Below are 26,019 nucleotides of genomic sequence, written 5' to 3'. Positions count from 1 at the left end.
CATATATAATATAATATAATATATTGCTGTGTTGGTTGGGAGGGAGGCGAGGAGATGGTTCGCACAGGGTGTAAATTTAGCCAGGACCGCCTCTGCTTCGGAATATACAAAATAAGAATAATAATACTACAGGTGAAAGTCCGGCTCTCCAGGTCCTTACCTTTCTGGAAAAATGGGCCCCAAAACGAATTAGCTGAATACCCCTGATCTAAATGTTTCATAATTACTTACTCTTTGTTTTCTTTCAGTAGCTTCATTACCGCCCAAGGGATCACGAAGAGAAGTGGCGTTCCTAAGACAGAAATGGTGAATATTGCACAGCACGTTCATAAAACATGGATTATGAATTTATTGACAGACTAGAGTAACATGGATATGATCGATGTGTTTCCATGGCATCCTTTCTATTAAAAAATCTCAAGGATTGATGTACACAGCATACATCAGGTTCTTGTTGTGTTTTAGCCACATCTTTGATTTACAGTGGAGTTTAATTTGAAAGGAAAAGCAGGAGAGATTGGCCCTACGGTTCAAAGTAATCAGTAATCATCTCTTACCCCAGCCGAGACAGATGTATGGCAGGTATTTATTACTGTCGATGAGCACTGAGGCGATCAGCACGGAGTACAAATAAATGGCCTCTCCAAAGAACCAGTAATGGTTGGCGAGCACACAGTACTGCATCACCACCTGCGCTATCCTGCAGCCAACGGCAGCCTGAGCACAGGGAACAATACATATTACAGAACGTGCGTTCTAATTGCCATTCATAATTCATAAGGAGGCGTAATATGGCGAGGAGCACCTGATGGCTGAGCATCTCGCTCACGTCCGTGGGTTTCATGATCTCCCGTCCCCAGTGGCGTTCCAGCATAGTGTCCTTAACAATGACGGACACAGCTCGCAGGATGAAGGACAGGAAGAGGTTTGCGTGGATGTAGTTCCGTGTGCAATGCAGTTTCCTTGCAGAGAAACATGCAAATATGATATAACTTATAGCAGCTGACCCAAACACTATCATAAGAAACACTGACCTACATTTCAATTAATAAATCATTTATTTGTTTGGAACATGTTTAAATGTACAGCACAGTGAGCAATCACACTTACATGTAACAATTCAATCAATCAATCAATCTTTATTTATATAGCCCTAAATCACAAGTGTCTCAAAGGGCTGCACAAGCCACAACGACATCCTCGGTACAAAGCCCACATACGGGCAAGGAAAAACTCACCCCAGTGGGACGTCGATGTGAATGACTATGAGAAACCTTGGAGAGGACCGCATATGTGGGTAACCCCCCCCCTCTAGGGGAGACCGAAAGCAATGGATGTCGAGTGGGTCTGACATAATATTGTGAGAGTCCAGTCCATAGTGGATCCAACATAATAGTAAGAGTCCAGTTCATAGTGGGGCCAGCAGGACACCATCCCGAGCGGAGACGGGTCAGCAGCGCAGAGATGTTCCCAACCGATGCACAAGCGAGCGGTCCACCCCGGGTCTCGACTCTGGACAGCCAGCACTTCATCCATGGCCACCGGACCTGTGCCCCCCCCCCCCCCTCAAGGAAAAGGGGAGCAGAGGAGAAAAGAAAAGAAACGGCAGATCAACTGGTCTAACAGGGGGGCTATTTAAAGGCTAGAGTATACAAATGAGTTTTAAGATGGGACTTAAATGCTTCTACTGAGGTAGCATCTCTAATTGTTACCGGGAGGGCATTCCATAGTACTGGAGCCCGAATAGAAAACGCTCTATAGCCCGCAGACTTTTTTTGGGCTCTGGGAATCACTAATAAGCCGGAGTTCTTTGAACGCAGATTTCTTGCCGGGACATATGGTACAATGCAATCGACAAGATAGGACGGAGCTAGACCGTGTAGTATTTTATACGTAAGTAGTAAAACCTTAAAGTCACATCTTAAGTGCACAGGAAGCCAGTGCAGGTGAGCCAGTATAGGCGTAATATGATCAAACTTTCTTGTTCTTGTCAAAAGTCTAGCAGCCGCATTTTGTACCAACTGTAATTTTTTAATGCTAGACATAGGGAGCCCCGAAAATAATACGTCACAATAGTCGAGACGAGACGTAACGAACGCATGAATAATGATCTCAGCGTCGCTAGTGGATAAAATAGAACGAATTTTAGCGATATTACGGAGATGAAAGAAGGCCGTTTTAGTAACACTCTTAATGTGTGATTCAAAGGAGAGAGTTGGGTGGAAGATAATACCCAGATTCTTTACTGATTCGCCTTGTGTAATTGTTTGGTTGTCAAATGTTAAGGTGGTATTATTAAATAAATGTCGGTGTTTAGCAGGACCGATAATCAGCATTTCCGTTTTCTTGGCGTTGAGTTGCAAGAAGTTAGCGGACATCCATTGTTTAATTTCATTAAGACACGCCTCCAGCTGACTACAATCCGGCGTGTTGGTCAGCTTTAGGGGCATGTAGAGTTGGGTGTCATCAGCATAGCAATGAAAGCTAACACCGTATTTGCGTATGATGTCGCCTAGCGGCAGCATGTAAATACTAAAGAGTGCAGGGCCAAGAACCGAACCCTGAGGAACTCCGCACGTTACCTTAACATAGTCCGAGGTCACATTATTATGGGAGACGCATTGCATCCTGTCAGTAAGATAAGAGTTAAACCACGACAAAGCTAAGTCTGACATACCAATACGTGTTTTGATACGCTCTAATAAAATATTATGATCGACGGTATCGAAAGCAGCGCTAAGATCAAGAAGCAGCAACATAGATGACCAAATCCCTTCTGCAGTTCCTGGTGCTTGTATTATCTGGTCCTGTTGTGCTTGAAACCGGTTGTGTAATGTGACTTGGTATAGTTCCAAAGTGCCTATATCGTGGAACTGCTGTATGTTGAATTTGATCCTCCCTCCTCTTTGTTTAATGCATTTCAAGTTCAACTGGAACCTTGCTGTGACTAGGTGGTGGTCAGACACAGTGTCAGCTCCTCTTCTCGCTCTGTCATCAAGAAGTGAGCGCCTCAATTTCCGGCTAATGCAGATGTGATCAATCTGGTTTTCAGTTGTGTGGTTGGCAGAAACCCATGTTGCTTTGTGGATGTACTTCATACTCAGTGTTGGGTTAGTTACTGAAAACCAGTAACTAGTTTACAGTTATTAGTTACTTTATTTCAAAAGTAACTCAGTTACTAACTCAGTTACTTACACCAAAATGTAATGCCTTACTGTAAAAAGTAACTATTTAGTTACTTCTTTTTTTAAGGCTCCCATTAATGCCCTTTTAGCCTTCATTTCAGTACTGTTATTGCACTGGAGAATAATACAATCTGTTGATCAACTTGACTTGGAGTTGACTTGTTAGTCCCCTCGCTTAGTCTATTGTCTTCCAGGTAATGGGTTACAGTCTCATACCACGTGAGACCAGACAGACATAGGGTCGTGTACAAGTTGTCTCGGCACGTCAAGCCTAGTCAACTCCTGCTACTGTGTAGTGAGAGCCGCACCAGCTACAAGCAATGTAACTGGTAAAGCCCACCCTACCAGCAGTGTGACACAGAGGCCTCAACGTTGGCAATGTTTAAATCCAGGCTGAAAACACTTTGATTTAATTGTGCATACGACAACTACAATTGTTTTATCTACACTCTTTGATTTTAATTAGAATTTGGTTGTTTTTATGATGCTGTTATTTTATGATTTTAATTTGGATTATGATCATTTTTATCATCATTTTATTTTTTATTTTTGCCTTCTCTGGAATTTCTGTAAAGCACTTTGAATTGCCTTTTGAAAAACTTGTGCTCTATAAATAAACTTTCTTTACCTTGCCTCCATATCGTTACATCCCTAGTTCCAGGAACTAAATGTTCCATGAACTCAAGTTTCCTGTACTTTTGGAGAAAAAGGGCCTATAGTGTCAACAGCTGGGTTGCATATGATGTCATATCAGTTTTTCTTCACGGCTTAATTCACACGATGGCCAAGCAGCTCGAGCAGAGCATCAAAATACATTAGAGTGTAGAGTTTGAGCAGAAAATGCCGTATTGCTGTTCTATTTTTGGGTGTTCCAGTCGTTCAAATAGAAAGATAGCAAAGAGCTTTCATAGAATCCCGAAAGAAGTCCTTCATACAGGTAATAAAGAGTGTATGAATCCACTCCATCCCATTTAAAATATATTTTTCATGATCGGTTAAATAATTGCCTCCAAACCTTTCCAAGTCTGCACTGATTCAGGGAAATAAACCGTAGGTTAAAGGGACTCTAGACCATGGGTGTCAAACTCTGGCCCGCGGGCCAAATTTGGCCCGTCGTGTAATTTCACTTGGCCCTTGAAGCGATATCAAATTAACACTAGAGCTGGCCCGCCGATTATATTCAGTGGTGGTGCCGCGGTAACACCGCATTCACCGCTAATTCTCATACTTGCCAACCCTCCCGGGAGACTCCCAAATTTCAGTGCCCCTCCCGAAAATCATCACGTCCGCTTTTCATCCAGTCCAACGAGTGCTGGCCCAGTCACATAATATGTGCGGCTTCTGCACGCACACACAAGTGAATGCAACGCATACTTGATCAACAGCGATACAGGTTACACTGAGGGTGGCCGTATAAACAACTTTAACACTGTTCGAAATATATGCCACACTGTGAACCCATACAAAAGAAGAATGACAAACACATTTCAGGAGAACATCCGCACCGTAACACAACATAAACACAACAGAACAAATACCCAGAACCCTTTGCAGCTCTTCCGGGACGCTACAAGGTGTGTGTGTGGGGGGGTGGGGGGTTTGGTGTATTTTGTAGCGTCCCGGAAAAGTTAATGCTGCAAAGGGTTCTGGGTATTTGTTCTGTTGTGTTTATGTTGTGTTACGGTGCGGATGTTCTCTCGAAATGTGTTTGTCATTCTTGTTTGGAGTGGATTCACAGTGTGGCGTATATTTCTAACAGTGTTAAAGTTGTTTATATGGCCAACCTCAGTGTAACCTGTATCGCTATTGATCAAGTATGCGTTGCATTCACATGTGTGTGCGTACAGAAGCTGCACATATCTTGTGACTGGGCCGGCACGTTGTTAGAATGGATGAAAAGCGGACGTGATGACAGCTCGAAGAGGACATTAAAGGTAGTGCCTTTAAGGCACGCCCCCAAGACTGTGGTCCGGGTGGACTACGAGATATAATGACTGATGAACACCTTCGTTCGATAATGAAGGTTGCCTCAGCTCAAAGCCTGAGCCCCGACAATAATGAACTAGCATCCAAGAAAAGATGCCAAGTATCTGGCTTGGGCACATCAGATTAGATCAGTGTGTTGCAAACTGAGCAGTTTAAAGTCCCGAATGGTTGGTTTATTCAATGTTATTTTATTTTCAAATTTATTAGCCTGTGGAAAAAGTTAATGTTGATATTTACCTCAGAAGGCTGCAAATAGAAAAGAGGCATTCAATTTGTATTTAAATTGTATTTGATATGCCATTTTAATTATTATTATTATTATTTGAAACTCGATTTTGCATGTCACTATAAAGTTATATAAGCCTTGCTTGTTCAATATTCAATGCAAAACTTGTTTGGGTCCCTATTAAAAGGTTAATTTGTTCAACCTTGGCCCGCGGCTTTGTTCAGTTTTAAATTTTGGCCCGCTCTGTATTTGAGTTTGACACCCCTGGGATTTTTTATTTTTTATTATTTTTTCCCCCAATAAATACATACAATCATGTGTGCTTACGGACTGTATCCCTGCAGACTGTATTGATCTATATTGATATATCATGTATATATTGTGTTTTTTATGTTGATTTATTAAAAAAAAAAAAAAAAAAAAAAAAAAAAATTTTTAAATTTCTTGCGCGGCCCAGTACCAATCGGTCCGCGGACCGGTGGTTGGGGACCACTGCTCTAGATCACGTGATTGCAACACGGCCACAATAAAAATCAAGATTACCGAAAGCTCAGTAGAATGATGAGAGCCGTTACGAGAGTGAAGAGAGACAGGGAATAGCCAACGGTGTACAGCGTCCTGAAGCTCACCATCATTTTCTTGTACCACATCTGAAAGACATGGACAAATCATGTGATTATCAAGTCTCATATAGTTACAAATGATGACCAGGACATCCTCTGGGTTATGGGACAGTCATTACTAAGAGGAGGGAAAAGTCTGATAAATAAAGGAAATATATAATTATATGACTCTATGGCAGTGGGTCTTAACCTTGTTGGAGGTACCAAACCCCACCCGTTTCATATGCGCATTCACCGAACCCTTCTTTAGTGAAAAATATATATACAGGTAAAAGCCAGTAAATTAGAATATTTTGAAAAACTTGATTTATTTCAGTAATTGCATTCAAAAGGTGTAACTTGTACATTATATTTATTCATTGCACACAGACTGATGCATTCAAAGTCCTGTTGGAACTTGAAATCTCCATCTCCATAGAGCAGGTCAGCAGCAGGAAGCATGAAGTGCTCTAAAACTTGCTGGTAGACGGCTGCGTTGACCCTGGATCTCAGGAAACAGAGTGGACCGACACCAGCAGATGACATGGCACTCCAAACCATCACCCAACCATGCAAATTTTGCATTTCCTTTGGAAATCGAGGTCCCAGAGTCTGGAGGAAGACAGGAGAGGCACAGGATCCACGTTGCCTGAAGTTTAGTGTAAAGTTTCCACCATCAGTGATGGTTTGGGGTGCCATGTCATCTGCTGGTGTCGGTCCACTCTGTTTCCTGAGATCCAGGGTCAACGCAGCCGTCTACCAGCAAGTTTTAGAGCACTTCATGCTTCCTGCTGCTGACCTGCTCTATGGAGATGGAGATTTCAAGTTCCAACAGGACTTGGCGCCTGCACACAGCGCAAAATCTACCCGTGCCTGGTTTATGGACCATGGTATTTCTGTTCTAAATTGGCCCGCCAACTCCCCTGACCTTAGCTCCATAGAAAATCTGTGGGGTATTGTGAAAAGGAAGATGCAGAATGCCAGACCCAAAAACGCAGAAGAGTTGAAGGCCACTATCAGAGCAACCTGGGCTCTCATAACACCTGAGCAGTGCCAGAAACTCATCGACTCCATGCCACGCCGCATTAATGCAGTAATTGAGGCAAAAGGAGCTCCAACCAAGTATTGAGTATTGTACATGCTCATATTTTTCATTTTCATACTTTTCAGTTGGCCAACATTTCTAAAAATCCCTTTTTTGTATTAGCCTTAAGTAATATTCTAATTTTGTGACACACGGAATTTTGGATTTTCATTTGTTGCCACTTCAAATCATCAAAATTAAATGAAATAAACATTTGAATGCATCAGTCTGTGTGCAATGAATAAATATAATGTACAAGTTACACCTTTTGAATGCAATTACTGAAATAAATCAAGTTTTTCAAAATATTCTAATTTACTGGCTTTTACCTGTATATATTTTTTTCAAATTCAAGACAAAGTTATATGTTGTTGGTAACACTTTAATATGGGGAACATATTCTAAGTAACAAATACTTAATTTAGAGTTATTTGGTTAGGGTTAGGGGGTTAGGGTTATAATAAGGCCATGCCGAATAAGGCATTAATAAGTACTTAATAATGACTAGTTAAGAGCCAATATGTTACTAATTTGCATGTTAATAAGCAACTAATTAATGGTGAATATGTTCCCCATACTAAAGTGTTACCATGTTTTTTTTACTGGTGCACAAAATGAATTGTGCATGAACATCACCTTGTTCAAACAACAAAACCAACACAGTGCATAAACTCACAACAAAGTATACACCTGCAAATCAGTCTGACTTCTGCTGTTGCCGTATCCGTAATACACCGATAGGGAGAAGTTTTTATTTACACGATGAGTCGGGTGTGTCTTGACCTCCGCCGAACCCCTGAGCCCGACTCACCGAACCCCTAGGGTTCGATCGAACCCAGGTTAAGAACCACTGCTCTATGGTTATTGTCAAACTCAGAAAGCCAAACACTGATGAAGTCAAGCCTTTAATTCGGGGCTCTCTAAACTTTTTCGACGGTCACATACTCAGATAATCAAACGATTATTCGGCCTTTGTAAGATTTTTCGTTTTGTATAAAGACAAACACCAATACAGCCTGGATATGCTAAGAAATGATATACCGTACACGTTTCAAGAAAAAATATTGTCATAACGGGGACTATAGGGTGTTTGTTTTCCCGAGATGCAAGTAAAGTTGGATCGGACATGGCTTGGAGGTAAGTACATAATTTATTTTAACACTGACAAAAGGAACAAACTAAAGGCGTGCACAAGACGGAAGAACAAACTTGGCTTTGAAAACAATAAACTAGCACTTGGGCAAACGCTATGGACATGAAAACGGGTCGTGGCATGGCGGGTCCTGGCATGGCGGGTCCTGGCATGGCGGGTCTTGGCATGGCGGGTCTTGGCATGGCGGGTCTTGGCATGGCGGGTCTTGGCTTGGTTGGACTTGGCATGGCGGGTCTTGGCTTGGTGGGTCTTGGCTGCGTAGAGCTGCTACGGGTGCCGCTTGGCGGCGTGGAGCTGCTATGGGCGGTGCCTGGCGGCGTGGAGCTGCTACGGGCTGCGCTTGGCGGCGTGTAGCTGCTACGGGTGGCGCTTGGCGGCGTGGAGCAGCTACGGGCGGAGCTTGGCGGCGTGGAGCAGCTACGGGTGGTGCTTGGCGGCGTGGAGCTGGTACCGGAGCTTGCCGTGGTGCAGGTACAGGAACCTGCCCTGGTGCAGGTACAGGAACCTGCCTTGGTGCAGGTACAGGAACCTGCCTTGGTGCAGGTACAAGAACCTGCTGTGGTGCAGGAACTGGTGCTAGCCGTGGAGCAGCCACTGGTGCTAGCCATGGTACTAGCCATGGTGCTAGCCGTGGTGCTGCTACTGGTGCTAGCCTTGGAGCTGGTGCTAGCCTTGGCGCTGGTGCTAGCCTTGGCGCTGGTGCTAGCCTTGCGTTTGGAGGAGGTGGCCTAGCTGGGGGTTGCGGCTTGGCAAGCCGAAAGACCGGTGGTGGCGGCCGGGCCGGAGGTAGCGGCTTAGCAGGCCGAAAGACCGGTGGTGGCGGCCGGGCTGGAGGCTGTGATTTGGCAGGCTGAAGAACTGGTGGTAGTGGTCGGGCTGGAGGCTGTGGCTTGGCATGGCGCAGCTAAGCCACCCCACCAGCACAGCACCCAGCCCTAGCCCCCCCCCTCAAGGAGAGGATACCAGATGCGCTCCTCGCGGTCTGGAACCGTTTTTAGGGGTGGGTGGAGGGAGGTCAGGAGGGGGAAGAATCCTCCCCTCTGAATTGTCCAAAAAGTCTTTCTTTTTTTCCTACCTGGGATTGAGTGGGCGGGAAAAAAGAAAAGTCCTGTGATGTGGGTGGGGCATGAAAATCAGATGGCTGTGACTGACAAGCTCTAATGTCCAAAAACATGTTTTGATAATGTTCAATCATAGTCTTTGAGTCTTTTGTTGGAGGCAGGTGATCAAAAGTAAAAGAGTTCAGAGAAAAAAAATCTTGAGCTGTGATGTCATCAGCTGCTTTCTTCCGCCCGGAGGGGGAGGAGCCTGCGAGAGTGACGTGTCCTTACCACTCGCGGAAGTCTTCCCAAACGTCCTTCTTCTTGGGCATCACTTCCGCGGCTGGGGCGACGTGCCAACGACTTCGGACCAAACGGAGCTCAATGGCACCAGTTCTCCATTTGGCCCCCACATCAGGTCTCTGCGCTCCACGGAGGAAAAACGCAGTGTTTCCTCCTCCATCGCGCGCAGGACCGCCCACGCTTACCGTATTTTCCGCACCATAAGCCGCCCTGGGTTATAAGCCGCGCCTTCAATGAACGGCATATTTCAAAACTTTGTCCACCTATAAGCCGTCCCGTGTTATAAGCCGCATCTAACTGCGCTAAAGGAATGTCAAAAAAACAGTCAGATAGGTCAGTCAAACTTTAATAATATATTAAAAACCAGCGTGATGTGGGCGCGCATGGAGTCGTATATCAACATGGACGGAGCTGCGTGAAAAAAGCCACCCGGCCTCTTCGCGTAAACTTACCTTAACCACTCGCTCATCTTTTCTTCATCCATCCATCCCCTCGAGTTAGCTTTTATGATGACGCCGGCTGGAAAGGTCTCTTTTGGCAAGGTCTTCCTTTTGAATATCACCATGGGTGGAAGTTTCTGGCCATTAGCATGGCAAGCTAGAACCACAGTGAAGGATGACTTCTCATTCCCTGTGGTGCGAATATTCACCGTACGTGCTCCCGTTGTATCCACAGTGCGGTTCACAGGAATATCAAAAGTCAGTGGAACCTCGTCCATGTTGATAATGTTCTCTGGCCGGATCTTTTTTTCAGCTATCTTGTTTTTACAATATGCACGGAAAGTAGCCAGCTTTTCTTGAAAGTCTTTAGGCAGTTGCTGTGAAATAGTAGTCCGTGTGCGGATGGAGAGATTGCGTCTTTTCATGAACCGGAAACCTGTCGCTTAGTAGGAGCCATTTTGTGGTCTTTACAGATGTAAACACACAAAGGAAATGAAACGTAATATCCGCGCGCTTCTTCTTCTTCTACGGGGGCGGGTGGTTGCTTACAGTAGAAGAAGAAGCGCTTCCTCTTCTATGGGGGCGGGTGCTTACCTTGGTGGTTGCTTGCGTAGAAGAAGAAGCACTTCCTCTTCTACGGGGAAAAAAGATGGCGGCTGTTTACCGTAGTTGCGAGACCGAAACTTTATGAAAATGAATCTTAATATTAATCCATATATAAAGCGCACCGGGTTATAAGCCGCACTGTCAGCTTTTGAGTAAATTTGTGGTTTTTAGGTGCGGCTAATAGTGCGGAAAATACGGTACTCGTCCAAACCTCTTGCGGGAAAACTTCTTACAGCTGGCGACATTCTGTCATAACGTGGACTATGGGATGTTTGTTTTCCCGAGATGCAAGTAAAGTTGGAGTGGACATGGCGCGAAGGTAAATACATAATTTATTTTAACACTGACAAAAGGAACAAACTAAAGGCGCGCACAAGGCGGAAGAACAAACTTGGCTTTGAAAATAATAAACTAGCACTTGGGCAAAAGCTGTGGACATGAAAACGAAAACACTTACTGAGACATAAAAATAGACAAAACTCACTTGGCATGGAACTATGGTAACATGGGTAGCAAAAGTCATCAGAGGTAAACAGGTCGCCCGGCCGACAACAGAAAATGACAAGCTTAAATAACACAGATATGGTGCGTGAGTGAAAACGTGAAGCAGGTGGAACTAATGGGTTGCTATGGTGACCAAACAGGAACTAAAAAGAGTCCAAAAACCAAAACAGCACATGGCCAAACAAAACATGATCACAGATATGACAAATATATCCAGTATGTGATATACTCGAAGTGACTATAACATAATTTAAATAATAAGAGCACATTTTTTTGTTGTCTTTTTCAGTTTTCTTATATTTTTAGAAGGTACTGTAGGGCAATAACAGTTGTGTTGCGGGCTGCAAACGCAAACACCCCTGCTTTAGATGACGTCTCACAAGGTGACGTCTCGCTTGGCACCACACATAATAATGGTTTGGACTACAAATTTTTTTCGGACTTGTTTCTCCTGCGTAGTTTAAAAAAAAAAATCAAGTTCTGTATATTTGTAGTGCATTCAAGTAAAACACTTCCAGTATGGCATTTTGAAAAAAAAATTGCGTTTTTGGCCAAATATTGGGCTCATTTTTAAAGTCATTTTAAATTACGCAAGCAAGTAATAACCCGTGATTAATCATGATTAATCCAAATTCAAAAGTATGATTAAGCTAATGAAAATTTGACAGTACTAATATAGCCAGTGCCATTGCTCTGTATTATGTTATGTAATACAGGAGATGAAGCATCTGGTGGCCTACTGACCGTCTTACTTCAGAATCTGAGCTCCCACTATGCATCAAAGGAGAGCTTAAAGCTGGAACTGTGCTGTAGATCATCGGGGTGACGTACCTCCTGTGTTGTAACCTCTTTTTCCTCCTCGCACTCACTCTTGTCCCGCCACACATGCCCGTTTTCTTCAAGCTCCCAGAGGCCATCTGTGCCACACCGTTGATACACAACACCGTGAGACACTGGATGAAAGATTGAAGATGCACATATTTTGGTTAGTGACGATTATTGTTTGATCCTTCTTTCATGGTTACTCAGAGCAGCTTACCATGGTGTTACTTTGCACAGGGAACAGGTATAAATAAATGATAAATGGGTTATACTTTTATAGCGCTTTTCTACCTTCAAGGTACTAAAAGCGCTTTGACGGTATCTCCACATTCACCCATTTACACACACATTCACACACTGATGAGATGTGCAATCATGCAAATACTAATATTACAGGTGAAACTCCAAAAATTTGAATATCGCGCACAAGTCCCTTCATTTCAGCAGTTCAACTTCAAATGTGAAACTGATATGTGATATAAACTCACAACATGCAAAGTGAAAAACCACATGTATGTTAAGCCCTTATTTGTTATAATTGCTGATGATCATGGCTTACAGTTTTTGAAAACCCAACATTTTCTGAGATTTTCAATTTGAGATATTTATTCATAAGCTGTAAGCCAGGTGTCACCAATCTTTTTGACTCGGGGGCCGTATTGGGTTAAAAAACATTTGACCGGGGGCCGAGCTGTATATACCATCCATCAATCTCAATCAATCAATCTTTATTTATATAGCCCTAAATCACAAGTGTCTCAAAGGGCTGCACAAGCCACAACGACATCCTCGGTACAAAGCCCACATACGGGCAAGGAAAAACTCACCCCAGTGGGACGTCGATGTGAATGACTATGAGAAACCTTGGAGAGGACCGCATATGTGGGTAACCCCCCCCCCCCCTCTAGGGGAGACCGAAAGCAATGGATGTCGAGTGGGTCTGACATAATATTGTGAGAGTCCAGTCCATAGTGGATCCAACATAATAGTAAGAGTCCAGTCCATAGTGGGGCCAGCAGGACACCATCCCGAGCGGAGACGGGTCAGCAGCGCAGAGATGTTCCCTGCCGATGCACAGGCGAGCGGTCCACCCCGGGTCCCGACTCTGGACAGCCAGCACTTCATCCATGGCCACCGGACCTGTGCCCCCCCCCCCCCCCCCCCCTCAAGGAAAAGGGGAGCAGAGGAGAAAAGAAAAGAAACGGCAGATCAACTGGTCTAACAGGGGGGCTATTTAAAGGCTAGAGTATACAAATGAGTTTTAAGATGGGACTTAAATGCTTCTACTGAGGTAGCATCTCTAATTGTTACCGGGAGGGCATTCCATAGTACTGGAGCCCGAATAGAAAACGCTCTATAGCCCGCAGACTTTTTTTGGGCTCTGGGAATCACTAATAAGCCGGAGTTCTTTGAACGCAGATTTCTAATACCACTAATGTATTCATTCACCATGTCTATACAGCTCGGCCCCTGGCCAATATATGTATATATATATATATATATATATATACGAACACCACTGTTCCCGCACTTATAAGTAAAGGTAAGACCATAATAACGTTTTTTTATTAAATGTGCTTTTTTGTGTGCTACAGTTTGTATGTGTAAAGTTAAAGTTAAGTTAAAGTACCAATGATTGTCACACACACACTAGGTGTGGTGAAATGTGTCCTCTGCATTTGACCCATCCCCTTGTTCACCTCCTGGGATGTGAGGGGAGCAGTGGGCAGCAGCGGCGCCGCGCCCGGGAATACTATTTGGTGATTTAACCCCCAATTCCAACCCTTGATGCTGAGTGCCAAGCAGGGAAGAATGCTGGTATGAGCTTTTAAACATAACCCGTTAACTGCTGCCAATCAAATGGTGAATAAGATACTCTTAGGGTTCATATGTTTGTAAATCTGACTGTGATGAAGTCAGTGCCTCACCACTCATGAACCTCACCGCACGTCACTGCTGCAGTATAGGAAAGGGTTTGGCTGCTCAGTACAATATCTGCAACACGGTTACCGTATTGCCAGAGTATTTGGTAAACATTAACAAAGACAAAGAAAATAAATATTTTTAGAAAATAAAAATATCAACGATAATCATTTTGGTATCGATCATATATTGATACTACCGTTGGTATCGACACCAACAATTTATGGATCAGTCAACTCAACTGTCAGGAATCGAAATTACGCTTTCAGCACAGTCCCACTCAAGAGCAGACAAACATTACAGGGAGACAGAACAGGACCGCTGACGAGTCAGCCAACTTCCAGCGCCCCTTAAAAAGGTGGGAAACAGGTAAACATTGGGGGGGGATGAGTAAAAAAATATTCAGTCTAAGGTCATGTCTACACTAAGTCGTTTAACCCTTTAAACTAATAATTATTTAGCCTAAAACCCGTTTCAGCCACACTAAACCAGCGTTTGAGGTCCCCCTCATTTTTACACGGGTAAGTCAGCCGTGTAATTCTTGCATCACTTGACTTAGCTTTGTATGGACTCATTGATCGTTTACAAAGTGAGTTCGGAGAAAGCACGCACCACAGCCAGCTTCATAATGAAGCGGTTTCGTAACTCGAAGCTAACCTTTGGAAATATGAAGGCAAGTCATCCAGACATACTGTAGATAGATAGATAGATAGTACTTTATTGATTCCTTCAGGAGAGTTCCCTCAGGAAAATTAAAATTCCAACAGCAGTGCTCATGCCCGTGTTTTTCCTTCTTCTACATGTACATGTGCCTACTCAGTGGCCTAGTGGTTAGAGTGTCCGCCCTGAGATTGGTTGGGTGTGAGTTCACACCCCGGCCGAGTCATACCAAAGACTATAAAAATGGGACCCATTACCTCCCTGCTTGGCACTCAGCATCAAGGGTTGGAATTGGGGGTTAAATCACCAGAAATGATTCCCGGGCACGGCACCGCTGCTGCCCACTGCTCCCCTCACCTCCAAGGGGATGGGTCAAATGCAGAGGACAAATTTCACCACACCTAGTGTGTGTGTGACAATCATTGGTACTTTAACTTTAACTTTAACTTTAACTTTAACTACAGACCCTTGTGGAAATCAGACATGAATACCTTAAGAGAAACGATTGCAGCTATTTCAGATACAACACTTCTCAGAAGGCAAGAGAACTTTCCAATGTCCGGCCGGGTCAGCTGTGTTTCTACTTAGCGAAAAACTTTGTCCATTTGTCAAAAGGAGAGACGACGATGTGATAAAAAAGGTAGCGTGTGCTTTGTATTACCTGGCCGTCGAGGAAAACGGCGAATGTATTTGGACTGGCAAAGCAGACTGTATCAGTTTTTGGTGGCATTGTTGTGTGTGGACACGGATAAGGTTAGGTGTGATTTACCCTGGATAACCGTATCCGGCTTAGTGTAAGGCTGGACTCCCGGGGAGGGAGTCCAGACTGAGGCCAGGAAATAAAACCTCAATAGCCATACCACACAAGTTACAAAAATACACAAGACTTGCAACAGAGGGGAGGGATTGGGTGCTACGGAGGGAGGCATTTGTCAATCAATCAATCAATCAATCAATTCCTTTATTGTCATTGTCATAATAACACTTAAGTCATACATGTCAACGAGATTTTGTTTGAGCTTTGTCCAGGGGCATGGAAACTGCATTGAAGTGCAGGTTGACCATAGTTTACAGTTTAGCATTGTTAGGAAGATGGCGAATAGAGGGACGTGGGGGTGGGAACAGTCGGATGTCTGATGGGTGTTACGTTGATGTTGCAGCAATGCAATGTCCAGAGGACAATTACTGAGGTGGTGAAGAGTGAGGTAATAAGATGGTCCGGGGCAGCAAAGGGGCATGCTGTTCATTTAACAGTCTCACAGCCTGGGGATACAGACTGTGAGACATTCTGGTGGTCCTGGCGCGAATCGATCTATACCTCCTTCCAGAGGGTAGCAGGTTGAAGAGGCCATGCGCTGGGTGGTGTCTGTCCTTCAGGATGTTGTGTACTCGCTTTAGGCAGCGAGTTGTGTACGTAAGCCTGCAGCGTGTGTCTGTTCCACGACCTTGGTGTTCTTGCAACTGCCAGTCAGTCCAAAGTCAACAACAACAGGTGTGTATCAATGAGAGACAACAAAGGAGTTTGTTGAGTCTTTGCCGCACCGTCCTTCAGGAGAGTCTTGAAGCCAGGGATACAATCCAAGTAAGAATGTTTTGTAAAATTTGCTTTTCACTCTTAATTGCCTATTACTAGTCCTCAAATTCATCCTACAGGGCAGACGGTCCGATGTTATCCAAATCACAAGAGTGTCCACAGTTCTTCCCGCATCCTCCAATCATTTGTGGCAGCTTTGGGGTACTTTGAAGGCTGCCAGCAACTTTCAATTTGTCGACAAACCAGAGCAACGCTTACTCCAATCAGTAGATGTCCTGTTGTCATAATTCCGAATAGGTGAATATCTTCAACGCCCTCGACAGAAAGGGTCGCCATGCACGCGGCACTCCTTCTCACAAGAGTCAGCCGTGTGTCCAGCAACAGCCACTCCGTCAAACAGGCAGCTTCCCCCAAACCCAAGATCTTATCAATATTATTGAGAGGCCAGTTAATTAGTTCCATTGTTTAGATTTGCAGAGCAGTGCAAAAAGAGGCCACAAGAAAGTTCAGACAAAGAAGCAAGCAGGGGAGATAAGGGAGAGGGAAAGGGAGTGTCCGTCCTCGATGAGTGCCAGTTGTTAAATTATCCTCTCTCTAGATTCGTATTAATCTTCTTGCTATTTTCCTGTAAATACAGTATCTGCTTACATTCTGCCGTTCCATCTACACTTCTTAAACTTTACAAAGCACTAATTTCTTGGTGTTGTTTCAAGCTAGCTTCATTACCATGACTGCTTCTGGCTTGCTCTCAGTGTGTAACATGTTTAGCCTCATCCTCCAGTGATAATGATACTTAAGATACTAAGAAATACAGTTTCTTTGCCATAATGGAGGTGATTATTATTAGCTCAGGGGAGCGGTTCCACACAGTGTATGGAGATACATATACATGGATATACAAAGCGCAAGCTCAGAGGGGACAGAGCTTTCTCTGTTGCGGGTCCCAAACTCTGGAACGATCTCCCTCTCCATGTGAGACAGGCCCCTTCTTTGGCTATTTTCAAGACCCTTCTTAAAACCCATTTTTATTCACTGGCTTTTAACCCAGTATGAGACTATGAACTGTTTTTAGCTTTTAACTTTTTGAACTGTCTTTAACTTTTAAACTGTTTTTATCTAACAAACTGTTCTTAGGGTAATTTATATTTGCTTTTTAATTGTGTATTTTTATTTCTGTTTTAAATGTTATTTTTTAGTCTGTCCTTTGCCTCTATTTCTTTGTGGTGTACAGCCCTTTGTTTTTCAACTGTGCTTGTTTTTAAAGGGCTTTATAAATAAAGTTGGTATGGTATGGTATGGTACATATAAATAGCTGCGAGCTTGTCAGCAAGGGGACTAAAAATAAAGTATCAGTCACAGGGGATCGGTGTTTGGGATCGGCATTGAAAGGCATTAATCGGCCATGACAATCAGGTACTTTTACACGAAAATCTGCCGATACTAACTAGCAGATTTAATAATAATATTATTTAATAATGATAATTATTAATAATAATAGATAATAAGAACAACACCAATTAGCTAGCAAAGGTGTGTAAAAAGTGTGTCCCAGAGGCCAATTGCAGCCCACAGCTTAATTTGTATTAGTCCGCGACACATTAAACAGATAAAATAAACACATCCTGGATTAGAAATACAATGCTGATTATCGGTCCTGCTAAACACCGACATTTATTTAATAATACCACCTTAACATTTGACAACCAAACAATTACACAAGGCGAATCAGTAAAGAATCTGGGTATTATCTTCGACCCAACTCTCTCGTTTGAATCACACATTAAGAGTGTTACTAAAACGGCCTTCTTTCATCTCCGTAATATCGCTAAAATTCGTTCTATTTTATCCACTAGCGACGCTGAGATCATTATTCATGCGTTCGTTACGTCTCGTCTCGACTACTGTAACGTATTATTTTCGGGTCTCCCTATGTCTAGCATTAAAAAATTACAGTTGGTACAAAATGCGGCAGCTAGACTTTTGACAAGAACAAGAAAGTTTGATCATATTACGCCTATACTGGCTCACCTGCACTGGCTTCCTGTGCACTTAAGAAGTGACTTTAAGGTTTTACTACTTACGTATAAAATACTACACGGTCTAGCTCCATCCTATCTTGTCGATTGCATTGTACCATATGTCCCGGCAAGAAATCTGCGTTCAAAGAACTCCGGCTTATTAGTGATTCCCAGAGCCCAAAAAAAGTCTGCGGGCTATAGAGCGTTTTCTATTCGGGCTCCAGTACTATGGAATGCCCTCCCGGTAACAATTAGAGATGCTACCTCAGTAGAAGCATTTAAGTCCCATCTTAAAACTCATTTGTATACTCTAGCCTTTAAATAGCCCCCCTGTTAGACCAGTTGATCTGCCGTTTCTTTTCTTTTCTCCTCTGCTCCCCTTTTCCTTGAGGGGGGGGGGGGGGGGCACAGGTCCGGTGGCCATGGATGAAGTGCTGGCTGTCCAGAGTCGGGACCCGGGGTGGACCGCTCGCCTGTGCATCGGCTGGGAACATCTCTACGCTGCTGACCCGTCTCCGCTCGGGATGGTGTCCTGCTGGCCCCACTATGGACTGGACTCTTACTATTATGTTGGATCCACTATGGACTGGACTCTCACAATATTATGTCAGACCCACTCGACATCCATTGCTTTCGGTCTCCCCTAGAGGGGGGGGGGGTTACCCACATATGCGGTCCTCTCCAAGGTTTCTCATAGTCATTCACATCGACGTCCCACTGGGGTGAGTTTTTCCTTGCCCGTATGTGGGCTTTGTACCGAGGATGTCGTTGTGGCTTGTGCAGCCCTTTGAGACACTTGTGATTTAGGGCTATATAAATAAAGATTGATTGATAGAATATTTCTCACAAAAAAAACAAAGAAAAAAAATAGAAGCGGCTCAAATCTTCTTAAAAATGGGACCTGAAAACCAAAGACCTGTGCATCTTACTGTTTATGGTTTTTGATGATTTCTGTGCATCCGGTCATGATTTCTAGCAAGATATGTAAAGTTTTCAAGTGTGTTAAAACTTTTAGTGAGTGAAATAATAATAATTTTAATGATTGTAAATAATAATAATAATACTAATTTAAACATTGCAAAGCGGTTAGATTAGATACAACAATAATGTATTTGTTATCTACTAAACAAAGCTAATCTGTGGATGCTTTGTTCAGATAATTTAACGGCTATTGATTGACCTACATTTTATTGCTAATATTTCAAGTACATTTAAAAAAATATTAACAATAAAAAAAAATTCATTGTAAATTTACAACAAATTGCTGGCTAATAATTGCATGATTTTCACAGTAATGTGTTGTAATATTACAGTACATTTTGATTACAGCATTTGTCCTTTAAAAAATCTTGGTAAATGCTGTGAAATCCTGGTAAATTTGTACTGTGCCAAATGTATCAATGTGGCCCCTAGCATTCTCAGTTTTTTCTATAAGCAGTACTCACTAGAAAAAGCTTGGACACCACCAGGCTAGCATATGTTACCAATAGTGGTTTAAAAGAACAGTTTTAGTAAAATGAATGTCTCTATTTTTAACATGACATGATCTCTTTGCTGCACGCTTGTGTATTAGTGGGGAATAACATGCATGGTTGGACCAGGAAGAGGTTTATCTGCTGTAAACAGCAATTTAGTGTGCGTGTGTGTGCGTGTGTGTGTGTGTGTGTGTGTGTGTGTGCGTGTGTGTGTGTGTGTGTGTGTGTGTGTGTGTGTGTGTGTTCTTGTATTTCCACCCTTCCTGAGACATCACCAAGGAAAAGTACCTTCCATATGAGGACCGGTTAGGACCGAATCCATGGTCCCAATACGGAAAACCATATCATTTGATAGAGAATGTCTCATTTGCACCCCTGGTGGGGAAATCTATCAAAATGAGGGTGGTCCCAAAAAGGAGGGATTTTTCAAAGTGACTGTGTGTCGGTTTTAAAAGTTCTCCCCCTCTGGTCAACATATGAAATAACAAGTGTGTGTAAAAAATTTGAAGTTGTCCGCCTCTGGCCAACATATGTAATAACAAGTGTGTGTAAGAAATGGAAATGCGCCCCCTTGGGTCGAAATTTATTAAAAAATAAATAAAGATATGTATATAGAGACATACTGTAATAACTTGAAGTAAATAATGAAGATTAAAAACCAATTACAAACAAAAAATTCCAAAAAAATAATTAACTGAAGGCTTACCTTTTTTATATTTGCATAGTATGCCTATATTATTAATGTTGTAAATACAAATCTTTATATATCTAGAAAGGGTGGTCCTAAAGAGGTAGGCATTTTTCGGAGGTCTCAAGAAGGTAACAATTACAAGAATGTGTGTGTGTGTAAGTGTGTGTGTGTTCTGGCAACGCCGACTTAATGGGGACATCGCTCTGTTTACACAGTCACCTTTAGGGGACCTCTGACGGTATGGGGACAAAAAAACAGGTCCCCTAAAGGGAAACCTTTTTAAATGATAGTAAGATCCATTCTGAAGATGCCTAAGTGATTTTTAAGCTTTGGCCCATAACACATGTTTACTGGTTAGTTTGAGTGTGAGACATTTGCACAGCAGCCCCCTCATCGGGCTGCAGCTGGTACATTTAAGTGGTGAAACTTCTTATAAGAGGACAGCTGTAGTGCTATATTCTGAGGATCATGTCATATTAAATTTGAACTTTTTTTTTTTTTTTTTTAAATGGTCCTCTGTAGTCACGTACAAATTTGTGTGAATTATGCAAAATTATTTAAATTTGGTCCCCATGAACCATATTAACTCTTTTTCCCCAGGGTCCCCAGTAAGAATGATCAGCACATTACTTCATCAATCCAGAGACAGCCCTCGCAAAAATGACTAATGATCTACTGCTAACGATGGATTCTGATGCGTCATCTATGTTGCTGCTTCTTGATCTTAGCGCTGCTTTCGATACCGTCGATCATAATATTTTATTAGAGCGTATCAAAACACGTATTGGTATGTCAGACTTAGCTTTGTCGTGGTTTAACTCTTATCTTACTGACAGGATGCAGTGCATCTCCCATAATAATGTGACCTCGGACTATGTTAAGGTAACGTGCGGAGTTCCTCAGGGTTCGGTTCTTGGCCCTGCACTCTTTAGTATTTACATGCTGCCGCTAGGCGACATCATACGCAAATACGGTGTTAGCTTTCATTGTTATGCTGATGACACCCAACTCTACATGCCCCTAAAGCTGACCAACACGCCGGATTGTAGTCAGCTGGAGGCGTGTCTTAATGAAATTAAACAATGGATGTCCGCTAACTTCTTGCAACTCAACGCCAAGAAAACGGAAATGCTGATTATCGGTCCTGCTAAACACCGACATTTATTTAATAATACCACCTTAACATTTGACAACCAAACAATTACACAAGGCGAATCAGTAAAGAATCTGGGTATTATCTTCGACCCAACTCTCTCGTTTGAATCACACATTAAGAGTGTTACTAAAACGGCCTTCTTTCATCTCCGTAATATCGCTAAAATTCGTTCTATTTTATCCACTAGCGACGCTGAGATCATTATTCATGCGTTCGTTACGTCTCGTCTCGACTACTGTAACGTATTATTTTCGGGTCTCCCTATGTCTAGCATTAAAAAATTACAGTTGGTACAAAATGCGGCTGCTAGACTTTTGACAAGAACAAGAAAGTTTGATCATATTACGCCTATACTGGCTCACCTGCACTGGCTTCCTGTGCACTTAAGAAGTGACTTTAAGGTTTTACTACTTACGTATAAAATACTACACGGTCTAGCTCCGTCCTATCTTGTCGATTGCATTGTACCATATGTCCCGGCAAGAAATCTGCGTTCAAAGAACTCCGGCTTATTAGTGATTCCCAGAGCCCAAAAAAAGTCTGCGGGCTATAGAGCGTTTTCTATTCGGGCTCCAGTACTATGGAATGCCCTCCCGGTAACAATTAGAGATGCTACCTCAGTAGAAGCATTTAAGTCCCATCTTAAAACTCATTTGTATACTCTAGCCTTTAAATAGCCCCCCTGTTAGACCAGTTGATCTGCCGTTTCTTTTCTTTTCTCCTCTGCTCCCCTTTTCCTTGAGGGGGGGGGGGGGCACAGGTCCGGTGGCCATGGATGAAGTGCTGGCTGTCCAGAGTCGGGACCCGGGGTGGACCGCTCGCCTGTGCATCGGCTGGGAACATCTCTACGCTGCTGACCCGTCTCCGCTCGGGATGGTGTCCTGCTGGCCCCACTATGGACTGGACTCTTACTATTATGTTGGATCCACTATGGACTGGACTCTCACAATATTATGTCAGACCCACTCGACATCCATTGCTTTCGGTCTCCCCTAGAGGGGGGGGGGGTTACCCACATATGCGGTCCTCTCCAAGGTTTCTCATAGTCATTCACATCGACGTCCCACTGGGGTGAGTTTTTCCTTGCCCGTATGTGGGCTTTGTACCGAGGATGTCGTTGTGGCTTGTGCAGCCCTTTGAGACACTTGTGATTTAGGGCTATATAAATAAAGATTGATTGATTGATTGATTGATTTAAAGACGTCTATGAGCTAACTGGGCAGTGGCCATTTTACCTATTTTTTTTTTATGCCTGCACAACCTGTAGAAAGGGTGGTCCCCACAAGTGATGATCCAAAACTTGGTCCTCATTCCAAATGATAACCAGTATATGTGTGTGTGTGTGTGTGTGTGTGTGTAAGTGTAATATGCTTTATTAAATGCCCTTTCATGAGAGTAAAACATCCTTTGGGTGTCATAAAAGGTGACGATTAGAGTATCTTTAATTTGGTTCTCTTTGACTGTGGCTGCTTAATTCATAACAAATGAGCATAACACATTTATTCTATGCTCATTAGAGAGCTGTTCAATAACATTATCACATAATGCACCGAGCCACTTCTTCTTGCATGTTACATTTTCTGTGTTCCAGTTTGGTTTCGCCTCACACACTTTCACACAAAATTCACACATCTATACCTTTATCATACCAGGGCAGGTAGAAAGGACAGGAGATGTTGATTAACGATCCAGCTGGGGCATCTGGCCAGCAGGCGTATCTGTCAAATGTCCTGTTGCAGAACAAGCCATCTGGAAAGGCAGCACAAAGAAACCTTTGGAAGTAACGCAGTATGCCATGTCATGTGACATATTGACCTCACACCTTGCGGAAGTGATTCATTGTCAATCATCTTCATACAGTCGTCTCTATACCGAATCCACTTGTGATAAGTCTCCTCTAACACGTTCCCACTTGCCATCTCCATCTGGAATGATACGTTTTCAAAAGAAACAGCATGTACATTCCAAAATTGTACTTATTTATTCTTCCATTTAGGAAGATACTGTATATACCGTACAATCTCCAAAACCAGTGAAGTAGGCACGTTGTGTAAATAAATCGTAAATAAAAACAGAATACAGTGATTTGCAGATCCTTTTCAACCTATATTCAATTGAATGGACTGCAAAGACAAGATACTTAATGTTCAAACTGGAAAAGTTTGTTCCATCCATCCATCCATCTTCTTCCGCTTATCCGAGGTCGGGTCGCGGGGGCAGCAGCTTAAGCAGGGAAGCCCAGACTTCTCTCTCCCCAGCCACTTCGTCCAGCTCTTCCTGCGGGACCCCAAGGCGTTCCCAGGCCAGCCGGGAGACATAGTCTTCCCAACGTGTCCTGGGTCTTCCCCGCGGCCTCCTACCGGTGGGACGTGCCCTAAACACCTCCCTAGGGAGGCGTTCGGGTGGCATCCTGACCAGATGCCCGAACCACCTCATCTGGCTCCTCTCGATGTGGAGGAGCAGCGGCTTTACTTTGAGCTCCCCCCGAATGACAGAGCTTCTCACCCTATCTCTAAGGGAGAGCCCCGCCACCCGGCGGAGGAAACTCATTTCGGCCGCTTGTACCCGTGATCTTGTCCTTTCGGTCATAACCCAAAGCTCATGCCCATAGGTGAGGATGGGAACGTAGATCGACCGGTAAATTGAGAGCTTTGCCTTCCGGCTCAGCTCCTTCTTCACCACAACGGATCGATACAGCGTCCGCATTACTGAAGACGCCGCACCGATCCGCCTGTCGATCTCACGATCCACTCTTCCCCCACTCGTGAACAAGACTCCGAGGTACTTGAACTCCTCCACTTGGGGCAAGATCTCCTCCCCAACCCGGATATGGCACTCCACCCTTTTCCGGGCGAGAACCATGGACTCGGACTTGGAGGTGCTGATTCTCATCCCAGTCGCTTCACACTCAGCTGCGAACCGATCCAGTGAGAGCTGAAGATCCTGGCCAGATGAAGCCATCAGGACCACATCATCTGCAAATAGCAGAGACCTAATCCTGCAGCCACCAAACCAGATCCCCTCAATGCCTTGACTGCGCCTAGAAATTCTGTCCATAAAAGTTATGAACAGAATCGGTGACAAAGGGCAGCCTTGGCGGAGTCCAACCCTCACTGGAAACGTGTCCGACTTACTACCGGCAATGCGGACCAAGCTCTGGCACTGATCATACAGGTAGCGGACTGCCACAATCAGACAGTCCGATACCCCGTACTCTCTGAGCACTCCCCACAGGATTTCCCGAGGGACACGGTCGAATGCCTTCTCCAAGTCCACAAAACACATGTAGACTGGTTGGGCAAACTCCCATGCACCCTCAAGGACCCTGCCGAGAGTATAGAGCTGGTCCACAGTTCCACGACCAGGACGAAAACCACACTGTTCCTCCTGAATCCGAGGTTCGACTATCCGGCGTAGCCTCCTCTCCAGTACACCTGAATAGACCTTACCGGGAAGGCTGAGGAGTGTGATCCCACGATAGTTAGAACACACCCTCCGGTTCCCCTTCTTAAAGAGAGGAACCACCACCCCGGTCTGCCAATCCAGAGGTACCGCCCCCGATGTCCACGCGATGCTGAAAAGTTTGTTATTTTTTGCAAATATTAGCTCATTTGGAATTTGATGTTTGTAACATGTTTCAAAAAAGCTGCCACAGGTGGCAAAAAAAACTGAGAAAGTTGAGGGATACTCATCAAACACTTATTTGGAACATCCCACAGGTGAACAGGCTAATTGGGAACAGGTGGGTGCCATGATTTGGTATAAAAGCAGCTTCCATGAAATGCTCAGTCATTCACAAACAAGGATGGGGCGAGGGTCACCACTTTTTGTGAACAAATGCGTGAGCAAATTGTCCAACAGTTTAAGAACAACATTTCTCAACCGGCTATTGCAAATAATTTAGGGATTTCACCATCTAACATCTGTAATGTCATCAAAAGGTTCAGAGAATCTGGAGAAATCACTGCACGTAACATTGAATGCCCGTGACCTTGGATCCCTCAGGCGGTACTGCATCAAAAACCGACATCAGTGTGTAAAGGATATCACCACATGGGCTCAGGAACACTTCAGAAACCCACTGTCAGTAACTACAGTTTGTCGCTACAACTGTAAGTGCAAGTTGAAACTCTACTATGCAAAGCGAAAGCCATTTATCAACAACACCCAGAAACGTCAATGGAATATAAGTTGAAAAGGATTTGCAAATCATTGTATTCTGTTTTTATTTACGATTTGCACAACGTGCCAACTTCACTGGTTTTGAGTTTTGTAGAATCCAGATGTAAGATATATATTGCAGCAAAACAATTTGCATGTCTCATTCTGTGTGTGGGTGTGTGTGTGTGTGTGTGTGTGTGTGTGTGTGTGTGTAATCAGATTCACGCTTTTGTGTTCTATTTTGTGTGTATATATCTCAATTTGTGTGTGCAAGAAATATATATATATATATGTGTGTGCATATCTCGATCTGTGTGTGTGCAAAATGAACTGGGCATCTGTGTTCTGATTTGTGTGTCTGTATTTTAGAATTTTTGATTACCTCACGATCCGATTCGATTCTGATTCTTGAGGTGACAATTAGATTCAAAATGTATTCTCACACTAGCA

At 43.6% G+C, this 26,019-nt stretch overlaps 1 protein-coding gene across 1 annotated transcript in view; it reads right to left on the bottom strand.

The window, feature by feature from the left end:
- LOC133610902 (glucagon receptor-like) overlaps nucleotides 1-26,019 on the bottom strand; it is a 57,879-nt gene that overhangs the window by 28,117 nt on the left and 3,743 nt on the right. The window contains exons 2-8 of the mRNA XM_061967639.2: nucleotides 23,231-23,333; nucleotides 23,047-23,157; nucleotides 11,961-12,082; nucleotides 5,941-6,047; nucleotides 806-962; nucleotides 558-717; nucleotides 232-292 (exon numbers count right to left, since the gene is read on the bottom strand). Coding sequence (XP_061823623.1) covers nucleotides 232-292; nucleotides 558-717; nucleotides 806-962; nucleotides 5,941-6,047; nucleotides 11,961-12,082; nucleotides 23,047-23,157; nucleotides 23,231-23,333 — 821 coding nt within the window. The remainder of the gene's footprint in view (nucleotides 1-231; nucleotides 293-557; nucleotides 718-805; nucleotides 963-5,940; nucleotides 6,048-11,960; nucleotides 12,083-23,046; nucleotides 23,158-23,230; nucleotides 23,334-26,019) is intronic.

Source organism: Nerophis lumbriciformis, linkage group LG11 (genome assembly GCF_033978685.3).
Source record: "Nerophis lumbriciformis linkage group LG11, RoL_Nlum_v2.1, whole genome shotgun sequence".
NCBI lineage: Eukaryota > Metazoa > Chordata > Actinopteri > Syngnathiformes > Syngnathidae > Nerophis > Nerophis lumbriciformis.
The sequence above is the reverse complement of the archived record's forward strand: the minus strand, read 5'-3'. Positions and strand labels throughout refer to the sequence as shown.